General features: G+C 43.1%; 1 protein-coding gene across 1 annotated transcript in view; it reads right to left on the bottom strand.

Annotated features, from left to right (window-relative positions):
* Positions 1 to 20307, bottom strand: part of LOC106579812 (collagen alpha-1(XXVII) chain B) — a 101782-nt gene extending 81475 nt beyond the window's left edge. Inside the window, exons 1-3 of the mRNA XM_014160011.2 lie at positions 19719 to 20307; positions 11806 to 11876; positions 7206 to 8605 (exon numbers count right to left, since the gene is read on the bottom strand). Of these exons, the coding sequence (XP_014015486.2) occupies positions 7206 to 8605; positions 11806 to 11876; positions 19719 to 19771 (1524 nt within the window). The 5' untranslated portion in view covers positions 19772 to 20307. The remainder of the gene's footprint in view (positions 1 to 7205; positions 8606 to 11805; positions 11877 to 19718) is intronic.
* Between the last annotated feature and the right edge of the window lie 5622 nt (positions 20308 to 25929).

Raw genomic sequence — 25929 nt, 5'->3', positions numbered from 1 at the left:
GACATTATTTAACTAATTATGTGACTTCAGAAGGTAATTGGTTGCACCAGATCTTATTTAGGGGCTTCATAGCAAAGGGGGTGAATACATATGCGTGATGAATACATATGCAAATGAATACATATGTACTTTTTCCGTTTTTATTTTTTAGAATTTTTTTAAATAAGTAATTTTTTTAATTTCACTTCAGCAATTTGGACTATTTTGTGTATGTCTATTACAACAAAATAGGAAAAACACCAAAGGGGATGAACACTTTTGCAAGGCACTGTACAGTAGGAACTATGTTTTGTAAATAACATACAGTAGGAAATACGGTTTGTTAACATACAGTAGGAACTATGGTTTGTTAACATATAGTAGGATCTATGGTTTGTTAACATATAGTAGGATCTATGGTTTTGTTAAAATACAGTAGGAACTATGTTTTGTTAACTTAAGAGTAAGATCTATGGTTTTGTTAACATACAGTAGGATCTATGGTTTTGTTAACATACAGTAGGATCTATGGTTTTGTTAACATATAGTAGGATCTATGGTTTTGTTAACATACAGTAGGATATATGGTTTTGTTAACATATAGTAGGATCTATGGTTTTGTTAACATACAGTAGGATCTATGGTTTTGTTAACATATAGTAGGATCTATGGTTTTGTTAACATACAGCAGGAACTACGGTTTTGTTAACATATAGTAGGATCTATGGTTTTGTTAACATATAGTAGGATCTATGGTTTTGTTAACATATAGTAGGATCTATGGTTTTGTTAAAACCTGTTGGGGATAGGGGGCAGTATTTGCACGGCCGGATAAAAAATGTACCCGATTTAAACTGTTTACTACTCTTGCCCAGAAACGAGAATATGCATATCATTAGTAGATTTGGATAGAGAACACTCTAAAGTTTCTAAAACGGTTTGAATGGTGTCTGTGAGTATAACAGAACTCATATGGCAGTCAAAACCCTGAGACAAATCCTAACAGGAAGTGGAAATCTGATGTGTGGAATCATTTCAAACCTTTGCCATTGAAACACACAGTGAGTTAGGATTCATTTTTCACTTCCCAAGGCTTCCACTAGATGTCAACAATATTTACAAAGTGGTTTGAGTGTTCTCCTGTAAAAACTGACCGAACGAGAGGCCTGGAAAGTTGGTCATAGGCGGATGGCCATGTCTACTATGACGCGCATGCGTGTGGGGATCCTTTCTTTCCGAAACGTTTTATAAGACAATGCAATCGTCCACCTTGAATATTATTGAAGTTCTGATTGAAAAAGGCCCTAAAGACTTCTGCTATACAACGTTTGACATGTTTGAACGAACGTAAATATATTTTTTTGCTCTTTCGTGGTGACAAGTCCTGCGGGCTTCAGTACATTTTGAGTAGCCTACAGAACGCGCTAACAAGAAGGAGCTATTGGGACATAAATTATTAACTTTTTCGAACAAAACTACATTTGTTGTGGACCTGGGATGCCTGGAAGTGCCTTCTGATGAAGATAATCAAAGGTAAGTGAATATTTACAATAGTATATTTGATTTTAGATGGTTCCAAGATGACGCTAACATGTTTCGCCTAGCCTATTTTTCTTAGCATAGCACCTCGTTTATTGCAAAGTGTGATTTCCCAGTAAAGTTATTTTGAAATCTGGCAATGCGGTTGCATTCACGAGATGTTAATCTATAATTCTTTGAATGACAATATTATAATTTACCAATGTTTTCGAATAGTAATTTTGTAAATTGTAGAGCTGATTCACTGGCAGCATTTGAGGGAAATATTTTCTGAATTTCACCGCCACTGTAAAATGCTATTTTTGGATATAAATATGAACTTGATAGAACAAAAAAATGCATGTATTGTCTAACATAATGTCCTAGGAGTGTCATCTGATGAAGATTGTCAAAGGTTAGTGCATCATTTTAGCTGGTTTTCTGCTTTTGGTGACGCCTGTCTTTGCATTGACAAAACATTACACACAGCTATTTTCAATGTACTGTCCTAACATAATCTAACTTTATGCTTTCGCCGTAAAGCCTTTTTGAAATCGGACAACGTGGTTAGATTAAGGAGATGTTTATCTTTCAAAGTGTGTAAGATAGTTGATTGTTTGAGAAATTTTTATTATTCGATTTATTCTGTTTTGAATTTCGCGCGTTGTATCTTGTCAAGCAATCCCGTTAACGGGATCCGAACGGGAAGGGGTATCCCCAACAGGTTTTAACTTGTTATGGATAGGGGGCAGTATTTTCACGCCCAGATAAAAAAACATTCCCGATTTAATCTGGTTATTACTCCTGCCCAGAAACTAGAATATGCATATATTTATTAGCTTTGGATAGAAAACACTCCAAAGTTTCTAAAACTGTTTGAATGGTGTCTGTGAGTATAACAGAACTCAAATGGCAGGCCAAAACCTGAGAAGATTCTTTACAGGAAGTACCCTGTCTGACCATTTCTTGGCCTTCTGTGCCATCTCTATCCAAAACAGGGGATCTCTGCTGTAACGTGACACTTTCTAATGCACCCATAGGCTCTCAGAAGGCGTCAGAACGTTGAATGATGACTCTGCTGTCTCTGGCTGAAAAACAGTAGCGCATTTGGTAAGTGGTCGATCTGAGAACAATGAGACTGGCGCGCGAGTGCACGAGACGACTCCATGTTTACATTTTCAGTCTTTGAACGAAAACAACGACAACGTCACCCTTCTTTACCCTTCGGATAGTGTCTTGAACGCACAACAAAACGCCGCTATTTGGATATAACTATGGATTATTTGGAACCAAAACAACATTGGGTGATGAAGTAGAAGTCCTGGGAGTGCATTCTGAAGAAGAACAGCAAAGGTAATCCAATTTTTCTTATAGTAAATCTGAGTTTGGTGAGTACCAAACTTGGTGGGTGTCAAAATAGCTAGCCATGATGGCCGGGCTATCTACTCAGAATATTGCAAAATGTGCTTTCACCGAAAAGCTATTTTAAAATCGGACACCACGATTGCATAAATGAGTTCTGTATCTATAATTCTTAAAATAATTGTTATGTTTTTTGTGAACGTTTATCGTGAGTAATTTAGTAAATTCACCGGAAGTGTTCGGTGGGAATGCTAGTTCTGAACGTCACATGCTAATGTAAAAAGCTGGTTTTTGATATAAATATGAACTTGATTGAACAAAACATGCATGTATTGTATAACATAATGTCCTAGGAGTGTCATCTGATGAAGATCATCAAAGGTTAGTGCTGCATTTAGCTGTGGTTTTGTTTTTTGTGACATTATATGCTAGCTTGAAAAATGGGTGTCTGATTATTTCTGGCTGGGTACTCTGCTGACATAATCTAATGTTTTGCTTTCGCTGTAAAGCCTTTTTGAAATCGGAAAGTGTGGTTAGATAAAAGAGAGTCTTGTCTTTAAAATGGTGTAAAATAGTCATATGTTTGAAAAAAGGAAGTTTTCGGATTTTCGAGGAGTTTGTATTTCGCGCCACGCCCATCATTGGATATTGGAGCAGGTGTTCCGCTAGCGGAACGTCTAGATGTAAGAGGTTTAACATACAGTAGGATCTATGGTTTTGTTAACATATAGTAGGATCTATGGTTTTGTTAACATACAGTAGGAACTATGGTTTTGTTAACATACAGTAGGAACTTAATGGTGGATACTGTATATAAATCCTGATGGTCATAAAACAATTGTTTCTATTTGGACACTTTAACTACCCTACTAAGTCTTTAACTACCAATTTGTTTTTGTCCAGACCTTGAAGTTGAAAACACAAAAGCCAAAATTTTGGGGCCAAACACCGGAGCTAAGCCTGATGGTGGAAATGAACCACAAGACTACTACCAAGACTACTTTACACAGCTAGAGAAATACGTCTTTATCGAACAAGCCTACTGTAAGTACAAATTGAGGAGACCAATTCTCAGTGTGTTGCTTATTTAACTGGAAACCAGTGCTGTAAGAAGACTGTTTATGCTTTGGTGTGGTCCACAATTGAAATGACACTGACAGCTTGAAGATAGAGACCAGTGTGGGCTATGCCAGGACATGTGTAACCTGACAGATGCCAAGCTTGCACTGCAGTGGAGTTCAACAGTGTTTGAAGATTCCAATAGTCAGACCGGCTGCCACAAACCCTCAAAACAAAGCTTGCCAATAGTTCTATCTAAATTCCAATCAATTTGTAGAATTGCGCTGCTACAAAGAACGTCTAGTCTCCAATTCTACTGACAGGAATAGAAACAAATTGTAGTTGTGGAATTCTTGGTTCTGAATGAGTGAGATATTCTAGCTGCTGCAAACCTTGGATGATAGAACGGTGTTACATAGCAGTGGAACTTGAAAGGCATTCTAACACATTATCATGCCAGGCAGGAGACAAACTATGCCTGTCTCCCAATGGTACCCTATTCTCTACAGAGTGCACTAATTTTGGCCATTTGGGATGCAGACTAGGCCTATATCCTGGTAACGTCATGGGATGCAGACTAGGCCTATATCCTGGTAACGTCATGGGATGCAGACTAGGCCTATATCCTGGCAACGTCATGGGATGCAGACTAGGCCTATATCCTGGCAATGTCAGCCTTGACCAAGCATGAGGCGAATCCAGCCCAGCATCAATTGTAGGCTAGCTCTCCAATAAACATGTTTCTCCCACCTTTAAGCGGCTATGACGTACATAGCCGTGTGGATTCCCTCACTGCAGAAGTACGAGCGGAAAGAATTGCCAACGCTGCTCTGTTCGGGTCAAGTATGACCTAACGCTGGGGCTCTCTGGGCTTCAGTTAACAATGGAAAATGTGGGTAACCATCATCTGTACCCCAGACCAGTGAATTGCCTCACAGCAGGGCCTGCATAATGTCCTCAATATAACAAACAAAGGCCATTATATTAAAACTATAAACTATGTCATACTTTGACTACAAAGTATGTTCTGAAATTTCTGACAAAAAAAGATCTGAAATCAGTATTTGATTTAACTTTGGACAGGGTCAAGGGCAGACATTGCCTTAGCAGCACAAGCAAGTACTATTATCAAGTACGTCAACATACAACATTGTGAGAAGAGTGACACCACAAAACACATGAAAACAGCTGAAATAGTCCATGACACGGGGACACATGGCCGAGGCCAAGAGTGTCAGAAAAGACCAATAACTCCCATTTCATGAGATCTTTAAAAACAAGTACAGCCTCAAGCCCTGCCATCCTACCTGGGCACCATAACATTCCAAGGTTACAATAAAAACAAATTACCTATATGCTATGAGCTATCAATGGTCTGTTAGGAGCTGTACAGTCATGCTTGTTATAGTTTTCAAAGTTGTTCAAACATCTGACTTCATAACATTTCTCATTACAATGTGAGTTTGTCCTCTGGGAATCCATGTATCATTTTCATCGCTTTCACAAGACGAGAAGTCTTCACTTCAACCCAAAAACATTGAAGCACACGTTTTAAAATTACACCACAGGTTTGAACTAACTCAACAAAATGTACAGAGAATCTTCATCTGACAAATCACATACTCAACAAATCCATATCGCCGTAAATTGAATTATGATTATCAGGTCAAGCATTCCTGTCACTTCTAATTAGGCCCCACTTCATAAAACGGTTAAATGTTCCGAGTCATTTTATCCACCATGACCTCTGATCCTGCTCTAAAGGTCTGCATTTTTCCTCCTGGGAGGAATCTCTCGCCCCGGTGTCAGGCCCTTAGCTCAGACACACAGACCCCTAGCTGGCAGGGCCCTTCTGTTGGCCTGGCTATTTCTACCTATCACGCTAAAAAGGAAATCTCACATTTGCAAGCAAGCACCGGTAGCTAGCACCGGCCCGCCAGCCTTTCATACTTTGGGGGAGGGGGGCACAACGAGCAGGCTATAGAGAAGGTAACGTTTTAGTGAGCTCCTACTAAAACACAAGATAGAATCAAAAAACTGAAAGTGAAAGATGGAGCCTCTGCAATATGTTATGTAATCTGAACAGATGCACAACTGAAGGGCAGTTTACAAGTAAAAGTGACACTTCTTTTCTCAGTCAGTGCCTTTCTGGCTTTATAGGACACACAGCCAGGGCTTGGGGCTGGGGGGGGGGGGGCACTTCGAATTCTGTAACTCAGGGAAGGGCTTCATGTCAGGGGCTTATAAATTGGATGAACCTACCCCCAACACCCAACCACCCCTTCACCAACAGAGCGACTTAGCATCAGGCCCCCTGCTTGTTTAACACCATGGGCGGAGGAGGGATTAGAACAGTACAGAACAGAGCTCAGTATGAAATATGGCTATCAGGTGTTCAAAGGCATCAGGCTGCTGCTGCCACGCATGCCAGGCATGTTTTTAAATATATATACCGTAATTTCCGGACTATTGAGCGCACCTGAATATAAGCCGCACCCACTGAATTTTTTTAAAAGTATTATTTTGAACATAAATAAGCCGCACATGTCTATAAGCCGCAGGTGCCTACCGGTACATTGAAACAAATGAACTTGACACAGGCTTTAACGAAGCACGGCTTGTAACAAAAATAAATAGGCTTTAACGAAACACGGCTTGTAAAAAAAAAAAAAAAGTGCAGTAAACAGTAGTCTACCAAGAAAGTCATTGGTCACTATCTTCCTCCTCCTGTGCACTAAAACCACTGAAGTCATCTCCTTCGGTGTCGGAGTTGAATAGCCTCAGAATTGCTTCATCCGATATTGGATCGTTTTCATTGTTGCTCTCGTCACTGTTTGACCTTAACCCGTTCGGCAATTTCATTGGTCTAATGAAAGCTTCATGCCGCCCAAAAACTGAGCACGTCACAGAATGTGTTTTTTTGGAGAAAAAAATTTGAAAGCGGGAAAAATCCATATATTAGCCGCGTCATTGTTTAAGCCGCGAGGTTCAAAGCGTGGAAAAAAGGTTGTGGCTTATAGTCCGGAATTTACGGTATATATTTTGTTTTAACCTTTATTTAACTAGGCAAGTCCGTTAAGAACAAATTCTTATTTACCATGACGGCCTACCCTGACCAAACCCGGACAACGCTGGGACAATTGTGCGCCGCCCTATGGGCCTCCCAATCACGATGTGATACAGCCTGGATTCGAACCAGGGACTGTAGTGATGCCTCTTGCAATGAGATGCAGTGCCTTAGACCGCTGCGCACACACACACCTCTATTTAAAAAAACATGTTCTTACCGCGGGTCCTGGTTCTCCCTTTAGTCCAGGTGGTCCCGGCCCAGCCAGCAATGAGAACTGGGTCGGTTCCAGGTCCCAGGTTTGGAAGCCATCTGTGGCAGGCGGAGTGACAGGGATAAACGAGGTGTGTTTGACAGCCTCCACATTGGTCACTCTGGGCTCAGGTTTCTGTGCAGCCAGAGCGGTCAGCTGCTTCCTCTGTACGAAGAGGACAGAGGTGTTTGAAGAAGAAGCAGAAGAAGAAGAGCCTTGTTTGGATGCTGCCATGGTTTGGTGGTCTGGCTTCTTCTTTGGTGGCGTTGTGGTGGTGGAAAGAAGTGGTGCAGCAGCCAAACTGCTCCCCGTGGGTTTCTGGGTTTTAACACCTGGTTCCACTGCTGTGCTCTTTTTAGCTAAACTGTCGCCATGGGACGTTGGCATTGGGGATGTTTGTGTTTCGCTGGTCCTGAGGGGTACAGTAACAGTTTGGGTCGTGGCCACTAAAGGGCGCTTTAATCCCGGCCTGGCCGTTGTCGGGGCGACAGTCACAGGACGAGACAGGGACATAGCTCCAGGCTTTGGTGTCACAAAACTCTTACGCACAGAGCGGGTCGGCGCCACTGTGGGGCGGTTAGTTGGGACCACAAGCTTAGTCCTGGTTCTGTCCTCAGTTAAGGTCAGATTAGGGCTGGGGGCCTTCCTGGATATTTCAGTCAGCATTACATGGGTGAGGAGGGCGACAGTAAGGTTTGGGTCTGAGGGGACCAGAGGTAGCAGGGATGGGAGATTTACGGGCCTGTAGTTGTCGGCCTCCCTGCACTGTTTCTTAATGTACTTACAATAGTTATGAGCTGCCTTGGCAGAGGGGTAAATATCAAACTGGCAAATGGCGCCCTCAAACTGCACCGAGTTCTGGGCCAACTTACCCAAGAGGAAAGAGCCCTCGGGATCCAGGGCCTCCTCTTTTTTAGAATGCAGATCTGCATGTACACTAGTCTTCCCACAAGAAGTATATAACGAGACCCTCTGGCCTCGGATGTCCAGGGCCAGGTTATGCCACTGGCCGTTGTGAACGTCATAATCGAAACTGACCAAGTCCCTCTGGCCCACGTAGACCAGCACCTTCCCCAGGATGAACTGGACCCCCAGCTGCAGTCTCCTCCTCTTGGACAGGACAGTGAAGAGGAAGGCGCTGTTGACGCGGTGGGAGCACAGGCTGAGGATCAGAGACAGGTTGGTGGTGGGGTAGGAGGCAGGGGGTAGGACAGACGACAGTGGGGCCTGGACCCGGGCCCGTTGGGTGAGGATGACCCCAGACTTAAAGGGGATGACCCCATGGGGTGCGAAGCGGGCCCCTGTGGACGATGCACCTCCTCCAGTCCTCGTCCCTGTAAGCCCCAGCTGCTGTAGAACGTCCACATCTACAGAGGAGCAGAAGAAACACACTATTAGGCAGATCACATGAACATAGCTCATTTAGAAGATGTGAAAAATCAAGTGTTTCAGCACAAAGACTCAACATCAGGATGTTTATAGACATCTTCCAGATGATCTCAGATTACAGGTTGTATTTGGAGGTGTGATGTGACAGCAAAGTGACATCGTATTTATGTTGATGTTTGCCTTTTTCTGTCTCCTCTCACTACAGATTGAGTTATAGTGATGTCGACTTCACAGAGGAGATCTTGTTATAAACTAGGACATGTTCCAGGCGTTCAGCCATCTTTCCAGGATTTCTTTCAGACAAAGAGTCTCTTCTGAGTTACTGAATTTACATAATGTGTTTGGTTTAATTCAGTAGTGGCATTTAGACGTTGTCAAAGTCAAACGTTGGCAATATGTTCCATCAATCATGACATCAAGATGAGACAGTGAAACTGCGATTCATTGCGAACTATTGATTTTCTGATATCAGACATCACTCATTCACTAAAATAGGTGGGGGGAATAGATTTCTGATACAGACTGAAGTCTCAAAGACAGTGTTCCTCGTAGTCAAGTATCAAGATCAGTTCATCCAAGGTCTTACCAGCAACAACTGTTTATGCATACATGTGGGATATATTTACAATGTGATTTCAGGCTTTGTGCCAATGCTTTGAATGTGTGACCTACAACAACTAAAAGAGCAGGGGTCACAAGAGTTGATCACAGACATTTCAGCATCGCATTAGTGGAAACCAAGACAGTTCTCAGGGAAGGCCTGCTTGTAGCTAGATATGTTTGAGTTGCGTCTGGGACAATTTTTGCATTTTAGCTAACCCTAACGCTTTTTCTAACCTGCCACCTTAATTATCCTAACCTGCTGCGTTAGTTCTCTTAACCTGCTACGAAAAGTCACTTCTGCTAGTCAAAACCGGAAGATCTGCCCTGAGAACACTCTTTGTTGGCCCTTTTCACCTTTTAACGTGGCAGTGGAATGAGTAGAGGTGAGTAGAGGCTAAGGTTAAAAACACTACGCAAAATCGAATTAACTGATTTGATTTCTTCATTAGAATTTAATTCCATTTTTTTATATAACCAAATAAATGAAACACTGCAAGCCCGAGCAGTTCCCTGATTAAAATGTGGAAATCCTGTGGCAAAAACCGCTCATAAAGAGATAGCCAGCGATCTCCGATGGGGCTGTGCATCAACGTCCAACTCCACCAATGGCCCACAGATTATGTAGCTATTATGTCAGTCTTGGTTAGAAAAACCTCTTGAAACAGAAGCTCAACGGCTCCCTGGAGAGAGGACAGTGATGGTGGAGTTTTAACAATGAAGGATATCTGCAGATCTACAGAGCAGACAGAAAACCTCCCTTTACTTTGTCTGGAAAGGAACAATCTGTTCTGCTGAGTACGGTGTAAAAATGACTAGAACTGACTGAGACAGGAGGCCAGGATTAAGCGGTTATTGTATTGTGGAAACTTTACAGTAGCCTTGATGTTACAGGTTTTAATTACAAACTCATGGGAAGGAATAGAGATTATAGATAATTTTTGTAACCATATGCCGGTTAAACTTATAGTGTTTGTGCTTAGTGTTAGTGACTGCATAAATGTTTTAAGATGCTCAAATTTCAAATGAGTACATATATCAGACCCTGACCCCCAAACCAGGACAGGAAGAGCTCTACAGGAAGTGCTCTACAGAAAGTGCTCTACAGGAAGTGCTCCACATTCTACATATTTGTGAAACTGGTAAGAAATACATGCTAGTAAGAAAGACATTCAGTTTTAAGAAAGCAGCTTTACTTACAGGAGATCAAATGGTCCAGAAGGAAAATCTAATAAATCAGATGAGTTGTTGTAGCAAAACCTTCAACACTTGTTACAACATTGTTACAACGTTACACTTGCTTTTAAATAGGTATCATCAGGGACAGTGGTTGCACCATGCTGTAGTAAGTCATCTTGGTACCACCAGGGACAGTGGTTGCACCATGCTGTAGTAAGCCATCTGGGTACCACCAGGGACAGTGGTTGCACCATGCTGTAGTAAGCCATCTTGGTACCACCAGGGACAGTGTTTGCACCATACTGATTGAGGCCCACAAAGACTGAATCAGCATCATGAACCAGCTCCCTGCACCAGCTAGGCTACACTAAGAAAAAAAGGTGCTATCTACAATTAAAGGGTACAGTGCTACTATAGAGAGGAAGAATTACACAACAGTACAGACACTCTCTCTGCAGCTATGATTCTCAAAGGCTGTTGGGACATCAGTCATGTTATAAGGGAAGGAGTTGGGTTTGCAGGCTGTATATTATGCCTGCGTCCCAAATCACACCCTGTTCCTTATTTAGAGCACAACTTTTGACAAGTACCTATAAGGCTCTGGTCAAAAGTGGTGCACTATATAGGGAATAGGGTGCCATTTGTGAGGCTGATATGTTCAGGCAAGTGGTAGGCAGGGAAGGCACGATCACTGGACAGACCCCCTACACATGGAAAGAACTGAAGCTGAACTTGAAGACAAAAACAAAAACTTCCTTCATCAGCAGAATGTCCCATGATACTGTAGTTTAAAATGATCTGGTTTTCATTCTGAAAGTGCAGTAAGTGCACTAAGTAGATATGTGATGAAATGTAATAACATAATAGTGGGTTTGCTAGAGGAAGTGGCACAGTGAAAACCCTATTACAGGTTAAAGTACATCCAGATCTCCGCAGACGTCCTCTTTTAGAAAATCTTGGCAGTCTTGCACAATAAATGCAGCCGTCTCATCAGAGACAGTGGAGGGGGGTGCGCAGTATTGTTTGAGAGAATCCCAAATTCTGAGGGATATCAGAACAGAGAGATTTATCTCCATCACATCTCCACTACCACATCAGAAGATATGATGTAATTTACAATCCACCTTTCACCCCTGTATATTAAATCATACACTTTAGGCTGTGGGCCTCAACTTGACTCTCTCCATGTGTGTGTGTGTGTGTGTGTGTGTGTGTGTGTGTGTGTGTGTGTGTGTGTGTGTGTGTGTGTGTGTGTGTGTGTGTGTGTGTGTGTGTGTGTAAACTGTGTGTGTGTGTCTACTTAGCAGTACCCATTTGGTCTAGATTGGTATCCAATAAGAGATAAACACATTTGTATATACATGAATTCTTACTCCAGAATGAGATAATGAAACCTCACCTTCAGGGTGTGCTTGTGTTAGTCCCACAAAGCAGGTACTATAGAGAATAGTCCAGAGTATCAGAGCTCTCCTGTGGGGTAGAGAAAGAACATGGTCATACACACACACACACACCTGCACACACACAGCTGCACACACACACAAACAGCTGCACACACACACACACTACACACACACACACACACACACACACACACACACAGACACACACACACAGAAACAGCACACACACACACACACACACACACACACACACACACACACGCACACACACGCACACACACACACACACACACACACACACACACACACACACACACACACACACACACACACAGACACAGACACAGACACACACACACACACACACACACACATAACTGGGGTTGTATAAGGTTATTTCTACACTCATATCATTTTTTGTTTATAAGTATTAAACAATTTATTATGTCATTGTCCTGAGTGGTCAGATCTTATGCACAGTAACCCATTGAGGCAGCAGCATCAGTACTGCTTTCAGATGATCTGGCCCTTAGATCGGCTAGGTGGCTACTGCTCCCCCTCAGACTGCCTCTGAGTAGGCCCTCCAAACACTTGCATTACACCCACCAATGGTTCTTAGAAATCAAGGAGACAATGAGAGTGGAAAAAATAAAATAAAAAGTCCTTCATTTACAAGAGCAGAGGGAGACAAACATCTGGAAACATCAACACTAAGGAACTCAACACAGGAAACCAATGCAGTAAACCATCAGTCAGCACTTACAGGTCAGATAGTGACTTCACATACATAAACGGGCTTATGTTATCCTGTGAGTGTGTTTTGTGGTAGTTCCCATGACTACGTTAAACTGAAGATATTGAAAGTAGATGAGGCCAAAGAATGAGTCTCAACGATGTACTGGGATTATCCCTGAGTAGTTTTCAGCCTGGATGTCAGTTTGGATAAGTGTTTTAACACATGTAACGTGTAAAAATGTTATGCCTGTATTTGGTTTCACCAGAAATGCAGACCTGTATGCTCTCGTTGGCTGGCCCTCGCTTCATATTCGTCGCAAAACCCACTGGCTCCAGGTCATCTATTTTTAATTTTAATTTTTTTATTTTTCACCTTTATTTAACCAGGTAGGCAAGTTGAGAACAAGTTCTCATTTACAATTGTGACCTGGCCAAGATAAAGCAAAGCAGTTCGACAACATACAAAAACACAGAGTTACACATGGAGTAAAACAACATACAATCAATGATACAGTAGACAAAAATAAGACTATATACAATGTGAGCAAATTATGTGAGATAAGGGAGGTAAAGGCAAAAAAAGGCCATGGTGGCAAAGTAAATAAAGTATAGCAAGTAAAACACTGGAATGGTAGAATTATAATTTGAAGAAAGTTCAAAGTTAAAATATAAATAATATGGTGCAAAGGAGCAAAATAATAAATAAAATAAATAAATACAGTAGGGGAAGAGGTAGTAATTTGGGCTAAATTATAGATGGGCTATGTACAGGTGCAGTGATCTGGGAGCTGCTCTGATAGCTGGTGCTTAAAGCTAGTGAGGGAGATAAGTGTTTCCAGTTTCAGAGATTTTTGTAGTTCGTTCCAGTCATTGGCAGCAGAGAACTGGAAGGAGAGACGACCAAAGGTGGAGTTGGCTTTAGGGGTGACCAGAGAGATATACCTGCTGGAGCGCGTGCTACAGGTGGGTGCTGCTATGGTGACCAGTGAGCGGAGATAAGGGGGGACTTTACCTAGCAGGGTCTTGTAGATGACCTGGAGCCAATGTGTTTGGCGGCGATTATGAAGCGAAGGCCAGCCAACGAGAGCATACAGGTCGCAGTGGTGGGTAGTATATGGGGCTTTGGTGACAAAACGGATGGCACTGTGATAGACTGCATCCAGCTTGTTGAGTAGGGTATTGGAGGCTATTTTGTAAATGACATCGCCGAAGTCGAGGATTGGTAGGATGGTCAGTTTTACGAGGGTATGTTTGGCAGCATGAGTGAAGGATGCTTTGTTGCGAAATAGGAAGCCAATTCTAGATTTAACTTTGGATTGGAGATGATTGATGTGAGTCTGGAAGGAGAGTTTACAGTCTAACCAGACACCTAGGTATTTGTAGTTATCCACAAATTCTAAGTCAGAACCGTCCAGAGAAGTGATGCTGGACAGGCGGGCAGGTGCAGGCAGCGATCGGTTGAAGAGCATGCATTTACTTTTACTTGTATTTAGGAGCAGTTGGAGACCACGGAAGGAGAGTTGTATGGCATTGAAGCTCGTCTGGAGGGTTGTTAACACAGTGTCCAAAGAAGGGCCAGAAGTATACAGAATGGTGTCGTCTGCGTAGAGGTGGATCAGAGATTCACCAGCAGCAAGAGCGACATCATTGATGTATACAGAGAAAAGAGTTGGCCCAAGAATTGAACCCTGTGGTACCCCCATAGAGACTGCCAGAGGTCCGGACAGCAGGCCCTCCGATTTGACACACTGAACTCTATCAGAGAAGTAGTTGGTGAACCAGGCGACGCAATCGTTTGAGAAACTAAGGCTACTGAGTCTGCCGATGAGGATGTGGTGATTAACAGAGTCAAAAGCTTTGGCCAGGTCAATGAATACGGCAGCACAGTATTGTTTCTTATCGATGGCGGTTACGATGTCGTTTAGGACCTTGAGCGTGGCTGAGGTGCACCCATGACCAGCTCTGAAACCAGATTGCATAGCGGAGAGGGTGCGGTGGGATTCGAAATGGTCGGTAATCTGTTTGTTGACTTGGCTTTCGAAGACCTTAGAAAGGCAGGGTAGGATGGATATAGGTCTGTAGCAATTTGGGTCAAGAGTGTCACCTCCTTTGAAGAGGGGGATGACAGCAGCTGCTTTCCAATCTATGGGAATCTCAGACGACACGAAAGAGAGGTTGAACAGGCTAGTAATAGGGGTTGCAATAATTTCGGCAGATAATTTTAGAAAGAAAGGGTCCAGATTGTCAAGCCCAGCTGATTTGTAGGGGTCCAGATTTTGCAGCTCTTTCAGAACATCAGCTGAATGGATTTGGGAGAAGGAGAAATGGTGGAGGCTTGGGCGAGTAGCTGTGGGGTGTGCAGGGCTGTTGAATGCAGTAGGGGTAGTTAGGTGGAAAGCATGGCCAGCCGTAGAAAAATGCTTATTGAAATTCTCAATTATAGTGGGCTTATCGGTGGTGACAGAGTTTCCTATCCTCAGTGCAGTGGGCAGTTGGGAGGAGGTGTTCTTATTTTCCATGGACTTTACAGTGTCCCAGAACTTTTTAGATTTTGAGTTGCAGGAAGCAAATTTCTGTTTGAAAAAGCTAGCCTTGGCGTTTCTAACTGCCTGTGTGTATTGGTTTCTAACTTCTCTGAAAAGTTGCATATCGCGGGGGCAGTTCGATGCTAATGCAGAACGCCACAGGATATTTTTGTGTTGGTTAAGGGCAGTCAGGTCTGGGGAGAACCAAGGGCTATATCTGTTCCTGGTTCTACATTTCTTGAAAGGGGCATGCTTATTTAAGATGGTGAGGAAGGCATTAAAAAAAATAACCAGGCATCCTCTACTGACGGGATGAGGTCAATATCTTTCCAGGATACCAGGGCCAGGTCGATTAGAAAGGCTTGCTCGTTGAAATGTTTCAGGGAGCGTTTGACAGTGATGAGTGGAGGTCGTTTGACCGCTGACCCATTACGGGTGCAGGCAATGAGGCAGTGATCGCTGAGATCTTGGTTGAAAACAGCAGAGGTGTATTTAGAGGGCACGTTGGTTAGGATGATATCTATGAGGGTGCCAGTGTTTGCGGCTTTGGGGTTGTACCTGGTGGGTTCATTAATAATTTGTGTGAGATTGAGGGCATCAAGCTTGGATTGTAGGATGGCTGGGGTGTTAAGCATGTCCCAGTTTAGGTCACCTAGTAGCACGAGCTCTGAAGATAGATGGGGGCAATCAGTTCACATATGGTGTCCAGAGCACAGCTAGGGGCCGAGGGGGGTCTATAGCAGGCGGCGACGGTGAGAGACTTGTTTTTGGAGAGGTGGATTTTTAAAAGTAGAAGTTCAAATTGTTTGGGTACAGACCTGGATAGCAGGACAGAGCTCTGCAGGCTATCTCTGCAGTAGAATGCAACACCGCCCCCTTTGGTCATTCTATCTTGTCTGAAAACGTTGTAGTTAGGGATGAAGATTTCAGAGTTTTTGGTGGACTTCCTAAGCCAAGATTCAGACACAGCTAGGACATCCGGGTTGGCAGAGTGTGCTAAAGCAGTGAATAAAACAAACTTAGGGAGGAGGCTTCTAATGTTAACATGCATGAAACCAAGGCTATTACGGTTACAGAAGTCATCAAAAGAGAGCGCCTGGGGAGTAGGAGTGGAGCCAGGCACTGCAGGGCCTGGATTCACCGCTACATCCCCAGAGGAGCAGAGAAGAATGAGTATAAGGGTACGGCTAAAAGCTATAAGAATTGGTCGTCTGTGACGTCCAGAATAGAGAGAAAAAGGAGCAGGTTTCTGGGGGCGATAAAATAGCTTCAAGGTATAATGTACAGACAAAGGTATGGTGGGATGTGAATACAGAGGAGGAAAACCTAGGCATTTAGTGATGATGAGAGAGATATTGTCTCTAGAAACATCATTGAAACCAGAAGATGTCATAGCATGTGTGGGTGGAGGAACTGAGAGGTTGGATAAGGTATAATGAGCAGGGCTAGAGGCTCTACAGTGAAATAAGCCAATAAACACTAACCAGAACAGCAATGGACATTGCATATTGACATTGAGGAGAGGCATGCTTAGCCGAGTGATCAAAGGGTCCAGTGAGATTCAGACAGCTAGCCAGGCCATAGGTAGCAAGCTGGTGGAAGATGGAGGGAGGTCTGTTTTTAGCCACCTCGTGCGTTTCCGTCTGTGGGTTAGTGGGGTTCCGTGTGGAAGGGGGGACCAGTCCAAGTTGGCAAAATAGATAGTTATAGTGGCCCAAGAAAAGTGTCCGATAGACCTATTCAGATCGCAGCCGATAAGACAGCTAACGATTAGCGATTATCTGGCCGCAGATGGGCGATCAGGTTACGTCGCGACGGAGGGGCCAGTTGGATAACTCCCTCGGGCAGATAACGTCGGTGGTCCAGTCGTGAGGGCCCGATGGGGCTCCGCATCGGCAGTAAAGCGGGTCAGGATAGGTGATTGTAGCCCAGGGGACACTTCAGCTGGCTAGCTCAGGAAAAGCCCACGAGTGGCTGACGGAACTCTTCAGCTGGCTAGCTCCGGGATAATGTGTGTTAATTCCGGGACCGACGTTGCCAATAGTCACTCAGGTAGCAGCTAGTTAGCTGCAAGATCCAGGTGTAAATGTCCAGAGCCTGCGGTAGAAATCGGGGAAAGGAGAGAGAATAGGTCCGGTGTGCTCTGGTCTGAGTCGCGCTGTACAAAAACTGGCGATAGCTTTTCAAGCTAATGGATAGCTGAGGACAGCTAACCGTGGCTAGCTGAACTCCAACGTTAGCCAGTGAAAATGGCTAACCTCTGGCTAGCTTCTGTTGTGGATTTCGGATTTGAGGTAAATAATACTTTCTTTTTTAAATTGGTGAGGCGGGTTGCAGGAGAGTGCTTTGATGTTGAGTTTTAGAAGAAAAAATGTAAAAAGATAATGCGAAGAAAAATATGTAAATATATATATACACGGGACACGACAAGAGGAGGGTAAAGGACGTCTGAACTGCTACGCCATCTTGGATCTTTAAGTCTTTGCTAGGTAAAGCCCCGCCTTATCTCAGCTCACTGGTCACCATAGCAGCACCCACCCGTAGCACGCGCTCCAGCAGGTATATTTCACTGGTCACCCCCAAAGCCTATTCCTCCTTGGCCGTCTTTCCTTCCAGTTCTCTGCTGCCAATGACTGGAACGAATTGCAATAATCACTGAAGCTGGAGACTCATATCTCCCTCACTAACTTTAAGCATCAGCTGTCAGAGCAGCTCACAGATCACTGCACCTGTACATAACCCATCTGTAAATAGCCCATCCACCTACCTCCTCTTTTTTTTTGCTCCTTTGCACCCCTGTATCTCTACTTGCACATTCATCTTCTGCACATCTATCACTCCAGTGTTTAATTGCTGAATTGTAATTACTTCACCACTATGGCCTATTTATTGCCTTACCTCCCTAATCTTACCTCATTTGCACACTGTATCCAGATTTTCCCCCCTATTGTGTTATTGAATGTACGTTTGTTTATTCCATGTGTAACTCTGTGTTGTTTGTGTCACACTGCTTTTGCTTTATCTTGGCCAGGTCGCAGTTGTAAATGAGAAATTGTTCTAAACTGGCCTACCTGGTTAAATAATGGTGAAATAAAAATAAAATAAAGAATTTACAAGGCAGCAGCAATGAGTATTTTAGCTGGATGAGAGTGCCTTACAGTAAGTATGTGGTTACGGCACAGCAGCTTGTCCACAATCTGTTAAACTCATTGACTTCTGTGGGGTTTCCTCTTACAGAATAAGGCCTCGCAATGACCTGCAGGCCTGAAAAGTCCAGCCAGGCAGCCAAGAAGGGAGGGAGGGAGACACTGGCTGAATCCCAAACGACCCCCTTCCCCTTCCCCTCGCCCCTCTATTTGCATGTTCGTGCGCGCCTCCACCATATGCAAAAGTGTCCCAAAACTGAGGGAGTGAAAATGATTGAGGGTGTAAGGGGCCATTAGACCCTCCAATAACCACTTTGGCCAAGCCTGCAACGCTGCCGGCTTCAGAGTGAAGTGGAATCCCATAAGGCACTGCATTGTTTTTTAATTAGCGCAATTTCAGCGGGTCGGCTACAACTGGATGCATCTGGTTTTCATGGGAAATCGAAAGAGAGTCTGTGACGCAACTTCCGCTTTCGGGAAATGAACAAACCGACAGTCCATCTTAACTCCTCCTCCACATTTACTGGATTGTATGGACAGTGTAGAACAGAACCTTCCCCTGCAGTTTTTTTTTCTCTCATCAAGACCAGAAAGATAAACAAGCCGCTCAGGGGTTTATTTTACGCCTGCTACGTTAGGCTAGTTGAGTTGTGAACACAACTAGATTGAATGTAATATGATGCAACTTTTTTTATGAATAGTGTATTCCCCACCCATTTATCGAACTAGCCAATGAGAACTGTGAGATGTAGGAAAGAAGAGGAGTGGAAAAGGAGGGGAGGGAATAATAGGATCCCTCCTCCTCTCTCTAAATCTAACCCCAATCCCAACAATCACTCCCACAGCATTCATCTGGCACTGCAGCAGTGCACAGCTGCATAAGCAGCAGAGAGTGCAACTTTTAAGTTCACCAGAGTTTATAAAAGGGAAACGCTTAATTTTTTTTAACTAAATGTTTTTAATTGGAACTTGTATTTTACTAACACATTGCAATGCACTGTCTGAAATCCAAAATGTGTTATTGCTATCATTAATAACTATCTAATAATACCCAAATTATAAATAGTAAATAGACACCAGCTCTACTGGAATCCAGCACTTTTCACAGGCTATTCAAGTTTCCTCTGCCAATGTTTCTGCAAGTCCTCTGCACAGACACACAACTCCCCTAAAATAGGCCTAGGCCTTATTCCCTGGGGATCCTCTCATAGATAAGACTATTATTTCATAGCTGACAAATACAACATGAAAATGGTAAGGCAAAATATTAGTCTACACATTGGGATCACGTAACAATGATAATTCATTCATTGACACCGACATGTTTCCCACTTTGTATGTATTCTTCTGTGCTCTCAAGAAAATAAACATGAGTTTCTTCTGGAATGTATGGAAATGCAATGTCCTACTGGAGATGAACAGATGCTCACAAGCAAGTTAAATCATTATCAGTCTACATAAGAGATGAAAGGGAGAGCTATTTGTTTGGATAAGTGTACTCACCCCCAGACTCCAGCTGTTTTGAGTTTGGAGTACGGGGCATTGTCCGGCTCCATAGCGGTTACTTCATTCTTTCTTGAGACTTTTTACAACGGTCCAGACGTGGCAGGAGACATTCGCGAATTATTTCCATTCCAGCTGATCCTTTACAACTTTGACAGGGAACCAAAAATGCACCGGGGATAATAGATCAATAGATCATTATAAAGTGGCTTCCTCTTTTCTCAGAGTCGTTCCGTTATCTTCCTTCAGGAGATCATGACATAGAACAAACCTCGATCTAACTTGAAAAGCTCCATCGGTGTGTTTTAGCGCGAGGCAAACAACCCACAACCGGTGGATGTCACAATCTGCGGGAGAAGTCCAATCTCTCTCCACACTCATACAAGCCCCACCGTGGAACCGATGACGACCGCCTTGTAGCCTACGCCGACGTTTCTAATATGCAAGATATCGTGGACTGAGTGAGTGAATTCTTCGCTCGGGACTCGGAGAAACACACACCTCCCTCTGTCGCCCTCAGCTGACATTGAAGCAGGAAACAAATGTAACACACATGTATGGTGTAAAGAAGACGTTTCATTGGAAGGTGTGTCTTGCTTGCTTGGAAAGCAAAACCTTCTCAAATTGCACCTTGCATGGTCATAGTAAGTAAGTAATAATAATACATGGGATTGATGTAGTGGTAGAAGACCATGCATGCACTTCACTGCATTGTGAAACTCACATGAGATGTATTACTGTATCGTCTAATATAGCCCTAGACCTCTTCAGAGACTGTGATTATGTATGAGTAACCTACAGCAGTGCAGTTATTTTCTGGGCCAGGTGACAGGTCTAGACTGTAGACAGATAGATGGGTTGTTTGTTTACCCTGCACACTGACACTTGCACACAAAACCCACACACATAGCCTACACTACATAGGCACACACAAATACAACACACAAACACATACCCACACATCACACACACACACATGCACAAACGCACACTTTCACACTCATCATTTTCTGCTGCTGCTCTGTTCTTTATTTTACTCCTATTATTATCTATCCTGATGCCTAGTCACTTTACCCTGCCTTCATGTACATATCTACCTCAAATATCTTATTATTATCTATCCTGATGCCTTGTCACTTTACACTGTCTTCATGTACATATCTACCTCAAATACCTTATTATTATCTATCCTGATGCCTAGTCACTTTACACTGTCTTCATGTACATATCTACCTCAAATACCTTATTATTATCTATCCTGATGCCTTGTCACTTTACCCTGTCTTCATGTACATATCTACCTCAAATACCTTATTATTATCTATCCTGATGCCTAGTCACTTTACCCTGTCTTCATGTACATATCTACCACAAATACCTTATTATTATCTATCCTGATGCCTAGTCACTTTACCCTGTCTTCATGTACATATCTACCTCAAATACCTTATTATTATCTATCCTGATGCCTTGTCACTTTACCCTGCCTTCATGTACATATCTACCTCAAATATCTTATTATTATCTATACTGATGCCTAGACACTTTACCCTGCCTTCATGTACATATCTACCTCAAATACCTTATTATTATCGATCCTGATGCCTAGACACTTTACCATGCCTTTATATACAGTACCAGTCAAAAGTTTGGACAAACCTACTCATTATAGGGTTTTTCTTTATTTTTACTATTTTCTACATTGTACAATAATAGTGAAGACATAGAAACAATGAAATAACACAACAGCATTTCACGGTAAAGTCTACTCCTGTTGTATTCGGCGCATGTGACAAATAACATTTGATTTTATATACACTTGTTTTGTCTGGGACAAGGTGGCACATTGATGTTCCACTACTCTCTAGCGCAGCATACTCAACATACTGTACTGTACACATTGATGTTCCACTACTCTCCAGCGCAGCATACTCAACATACTGTACTGTACACATTGATGTTCCACTACTCTCCAGCGCAGCATACTCAACATACTGTACTGTACACATTGATGTTCCACTACTCTCCAGCGCAGCATACTCAACATACTGTACTGTACACATTGATGTTCCACTACTCTCCAGCGCAGCATACTCAACATACTGTACTGTACACATTGATGTTCCACTACTCTCCAGCGCAGCATACTCAACATACTGTACATGGACATTTATCTGAGAAAATGTGAAAGGGACACAGTCATATGGCACATTATGCAGGTCCATTTCCCCATAGAGACATATTTCCTCTTCTTCTCTTGTTGGCCTCGCAGTAGAACTGGCATTCTTTATTGTCTTCTGATTTGTTTACTGACGTTTCAGTGTTCCGGGCCACAGCTGCCTATCCTCCCTGCCCACCTCACCTACAGTCAGTACTGTATATCCGCTCATGCCTGTGAGCTGGAGCCAGAGTAGAGCTCTCCACCTAGCGCTGCTGCTGTTGCAGTCGTGTGCTGTGAAATTCCTATGTCAAAGAAAGTCCTCATTGACCCGCCCTCAACAAACACGCAGTGACAGTGTCCAGCCGAGCCCCAACAGAGTGCCGATTCAGCTCCCTGCAACTGGATCCCCCATCCCTGAGCCCGGGCTCCCAGCACACAGAGCCCCTCACAGTTCTCCCCTAGCAGGCAGGCAGGACTCGGCCTTTGCCCCAAATGGCACACTATTCCCTATATAGTGCACTACTTTTGACAACTTTTGGTCGCTATAAAGGGAAAAGGGTGCCATTTGGGACGCATCCCAGGAAGGGTGCACACCACCTTGAAAGAGCACTTCCCATGTACCTGTCTGAGCGTACATGTCAGATGGTAGATTTTGTTACTTCAAACTTTTATTTCGCAGACAAGGGAGGCAATGTCCTAGAAGTGGTAACAGAGCAGGCACGACAGATTAGACAGGTTTTGAGTGTTGAGGGGTTTTGTTTCAGCAACTGTAGGTCTGTGATGAGTGATAACTTACTGTAGGCCTACTGACAAAATATGTAACAGTGCATAGCCTATCTTTCTGTTTCTCTATCCCGCCTCAGTTCAATGGGAGATCTCAGCCAACCACACCATCCATTTGATTCACGATCATTTTGCCAATATTTCATGGAAAACATGAATGAACCCTGGTGGAATGAGTGGACAGCTACAGTAGCACGCAGCTCCAACAAATATGATGATACAGCAAAACCTGACTTTATAAAAAGACCTAGAGGCTAGTTTATATATTAGGGTTTTATGAGTTGACTTTCCTCCACTCATCACACGACTGCCATGTTGGAACCCTTGTCTTTAACCATTGACAGGTGTGGACGACTCTGCATTTCATTCTTTATTCCAGACCAGAGGCGGATAACGGAAGCCAGCTGTCCCCTTATACTTTGATATTACAATAGATATTAGAAGTTCAGTGTCTGCAGGAAATTGGAGGATTTTCCTGTAGACTGGGAACTGTATACCCTAGCTGTCCATATGCATCACACGACATCCTAGACCAGTCATGTATAGAATTTACAAGCAACATTTTAATGGATATACGATGTACAGTAAGTGATCTGAATAATAGCTGGATTTTCTATGACCCATAACTTAAGTTCTTATTAGAACAGTCCTCCGTCGTTAAGACAGTGGATGAATCAAATGCATTATTATTTAAATATTGAGAAAATGTGGGCTACAGAGAGATATAAAATAAAATAGAACCATTAGCAATACGGCATTAAAATATTAGAAGAAATATCCAAAGGATGATAAAGTATATATTTTTCATTAGAAGAACAAACAACATGGGTATGGAAATTGTGGGAACATGTAGGTTTGAGCAAGTATGATGTCATTAATGTTTGTTGAACTGTATTACGTCTGAGTTATTGATCTTTATTGATCTTTTTTCTTCATGCTGAAGGTCAGGCATTAAGTCCCAGACAACGTCATGTCTAGTTTAGTGGATCCATGTCTGTGAAATATGAAGTTGTCTTTTGTCTTAGGTCTATGGTCTATTGTCTAAAAAGCAGACCGAGCAGTTGTTTCATGTCAGGTTAGAAAGATAACGATGGAAAGTCTTGTATGATACACTGACACTTTTGTTTTTACTCCCTTGTCTTTGGGGAATTAAGCCCAGCTGAAAGCCTCTATCTGGACACAGCTGGATTCAATATGGGATCCCTTGACACTCTGTTTACCCATTCTATACATTCAACCAGGAAATTTGGAGGAAATATCTATTCGTTTGTGGCAAATGACTCCCTAAGATTCGGAGTGAAAAGGTTTGGCACCTAATCTTACCAAGCATTTGATGTATAGGCCCAGCCTACATTGAGGATATTTATACCTGCACAGTATGTGTTATGGTGAATGGATGACATGCATAAGTACAATTCAAATGAGAATGGTTTAATGCCTTGCCATGACTTTTGAAACACTGACTTTCTCAGCTGCCCAAATAGAATTAAGACCTTAGAGAAACAAGTGATGCAATATTATAGTGTTATATTTAATTTTGTGGTGAAGAGTTCCAAATAAGTGACTCGTGTATCAGCTGGTCTGAAGAGTATCTATACAGTCCCATTTGGGTGATATTTCAAGCATGTCAGATGTTGAGGAAGACGGGGTGGTATTTGAATAGATAGTGTGAAAAAGGGAAGGACAGTGTGCAGACCGACACCTGAGTAGGCAGTCAATGTGTGTGTGGTCATTGCTGTGAGGGCTAGGGGTTACATACCAGGAAATGTGTTGAGATTGACAGAAGTAAATATGGCCAGACTTGACTCTAGGTAGTCTGTCTCTAATTGTATTAACAGTGAAAGAGACACCACTGTATTATATACTCAGTGGACAGTTTATTAGGTACACCACCCCGTTCTCGGAAATTGTTTGCTCATACAGACAGTGAGTCACGTGGCCGTGGCTTGCTGTATGAAGCAGGCAGACAGGCATCGAGGCATTCAGTTAATGTTCAATTGATAGTTAGAATGGGCAAAACGAGTGACCTAAGCGACTTTGAGCGTGGTATGATCATCGGTGCCAAGTGTGCCAATTCCAGGATCTCTGAAATGACCGCACAACACTGTCTAGGGTTTACTAAGAAAGATGCGACAAATAAAAAACATCCAGTCAGCGGTAGTCCTGTGGGCGACAACAGCTCGTTGATGAGAGAGGTTGAAGGAGAATGACAGGAATTGTGCAAGCTAACAGGCGGGCCACAAACATGCAAATAACAGCACAGTACAACAGTGGTGTGCAGAACGGCTTCTCGGAAAGCACAACTCGTTGGTCCTTGTCACAGATGGGCTATTGCAGCAGATGACCACACCGGGTTCCACTCCTATCAGCTGAAAACAAGAACAAGCTGCTCCAGTTGACACGTGATCACCAACACTGGACAATTGAGGAGTGGAAAACATTGCCTGGTCCAAAGAATCACGGTTCAATCACGGATTTGGTGTAAGCAGCATAAGTCCATGGCCCCTCCTGCCTGGTGTCAACGGTACAGGCTGGTGGCAGTGGTGTAATGGTGTGGGGAATGTGTTCCTGGCACACGTTAGCTCCATTGATACCAATTGAGCAATGTTTGAACTCCACAGCGTATCTGAACATTGTTGCTGACCAGGTGCATCCGTTCATGGCTACAGGGGGGTCCGACCTGGACAGCATTAATGAGATTAATTGGGGGTAATGCCCTGTGATAGACTAGTGTCCTATTCAGGGGGTGTACTTGTACATCAAGCTGCCTCACGCTACAGAAACAGGAGATGCTCCTATGAGCTCTTCCGGCTCGCACAAGCCAAGGCTTGTGCAAGGCTACTTTACTTTTTTGTTTGTGCTGAAAAGTATGCAAGGCTACTTCTTGTCAGCTGTGTAGAAACAAACCTGCTTGTAATGATTCAGTCGTGTAGTTGATATCGTTCCAAAAAGGGTTCTTTGAGAGAAGAGTGCCCACTATGTAAAGCGATGGGGAGGATGGGGAAGATGATGTCACACCTGAGAGGTTCGGACTGGGAGCTCTGAGGTTTTCCATCCCCCAGTCAGTCAGGTTCAAGACCAGTCTATCTGTCTCTAAGACAACAGGAACACTGACAACTCACATGGTGTTAATCTGAAGGAGATGGAGGGGTGGGTGGGAGTGTGACCACAACCTTATTTAGTCCTAGACGTATTTATTTACTTTCAATGAGCAAAACTGAACGAAAATATAAACGCTACATGCAAAAATGTCAATGATTTTACTGA

Source organism: Salmo salar, chromosome ssa20, assembly GCF_905237065.1.
Source record: "Salmo salar chromosome ssa20, Ssal_v3.1, whole genome shotgun sequence".
Lineage (NCBI taxonomy): Eukaryota > Metazoa > Chordata > Actinopteri > Salmoniformes > Salmonidae > Salmo > Salmo salar.
This window is presented reverse-complemented; position numbering and strand designations above follow the sequence as displayed.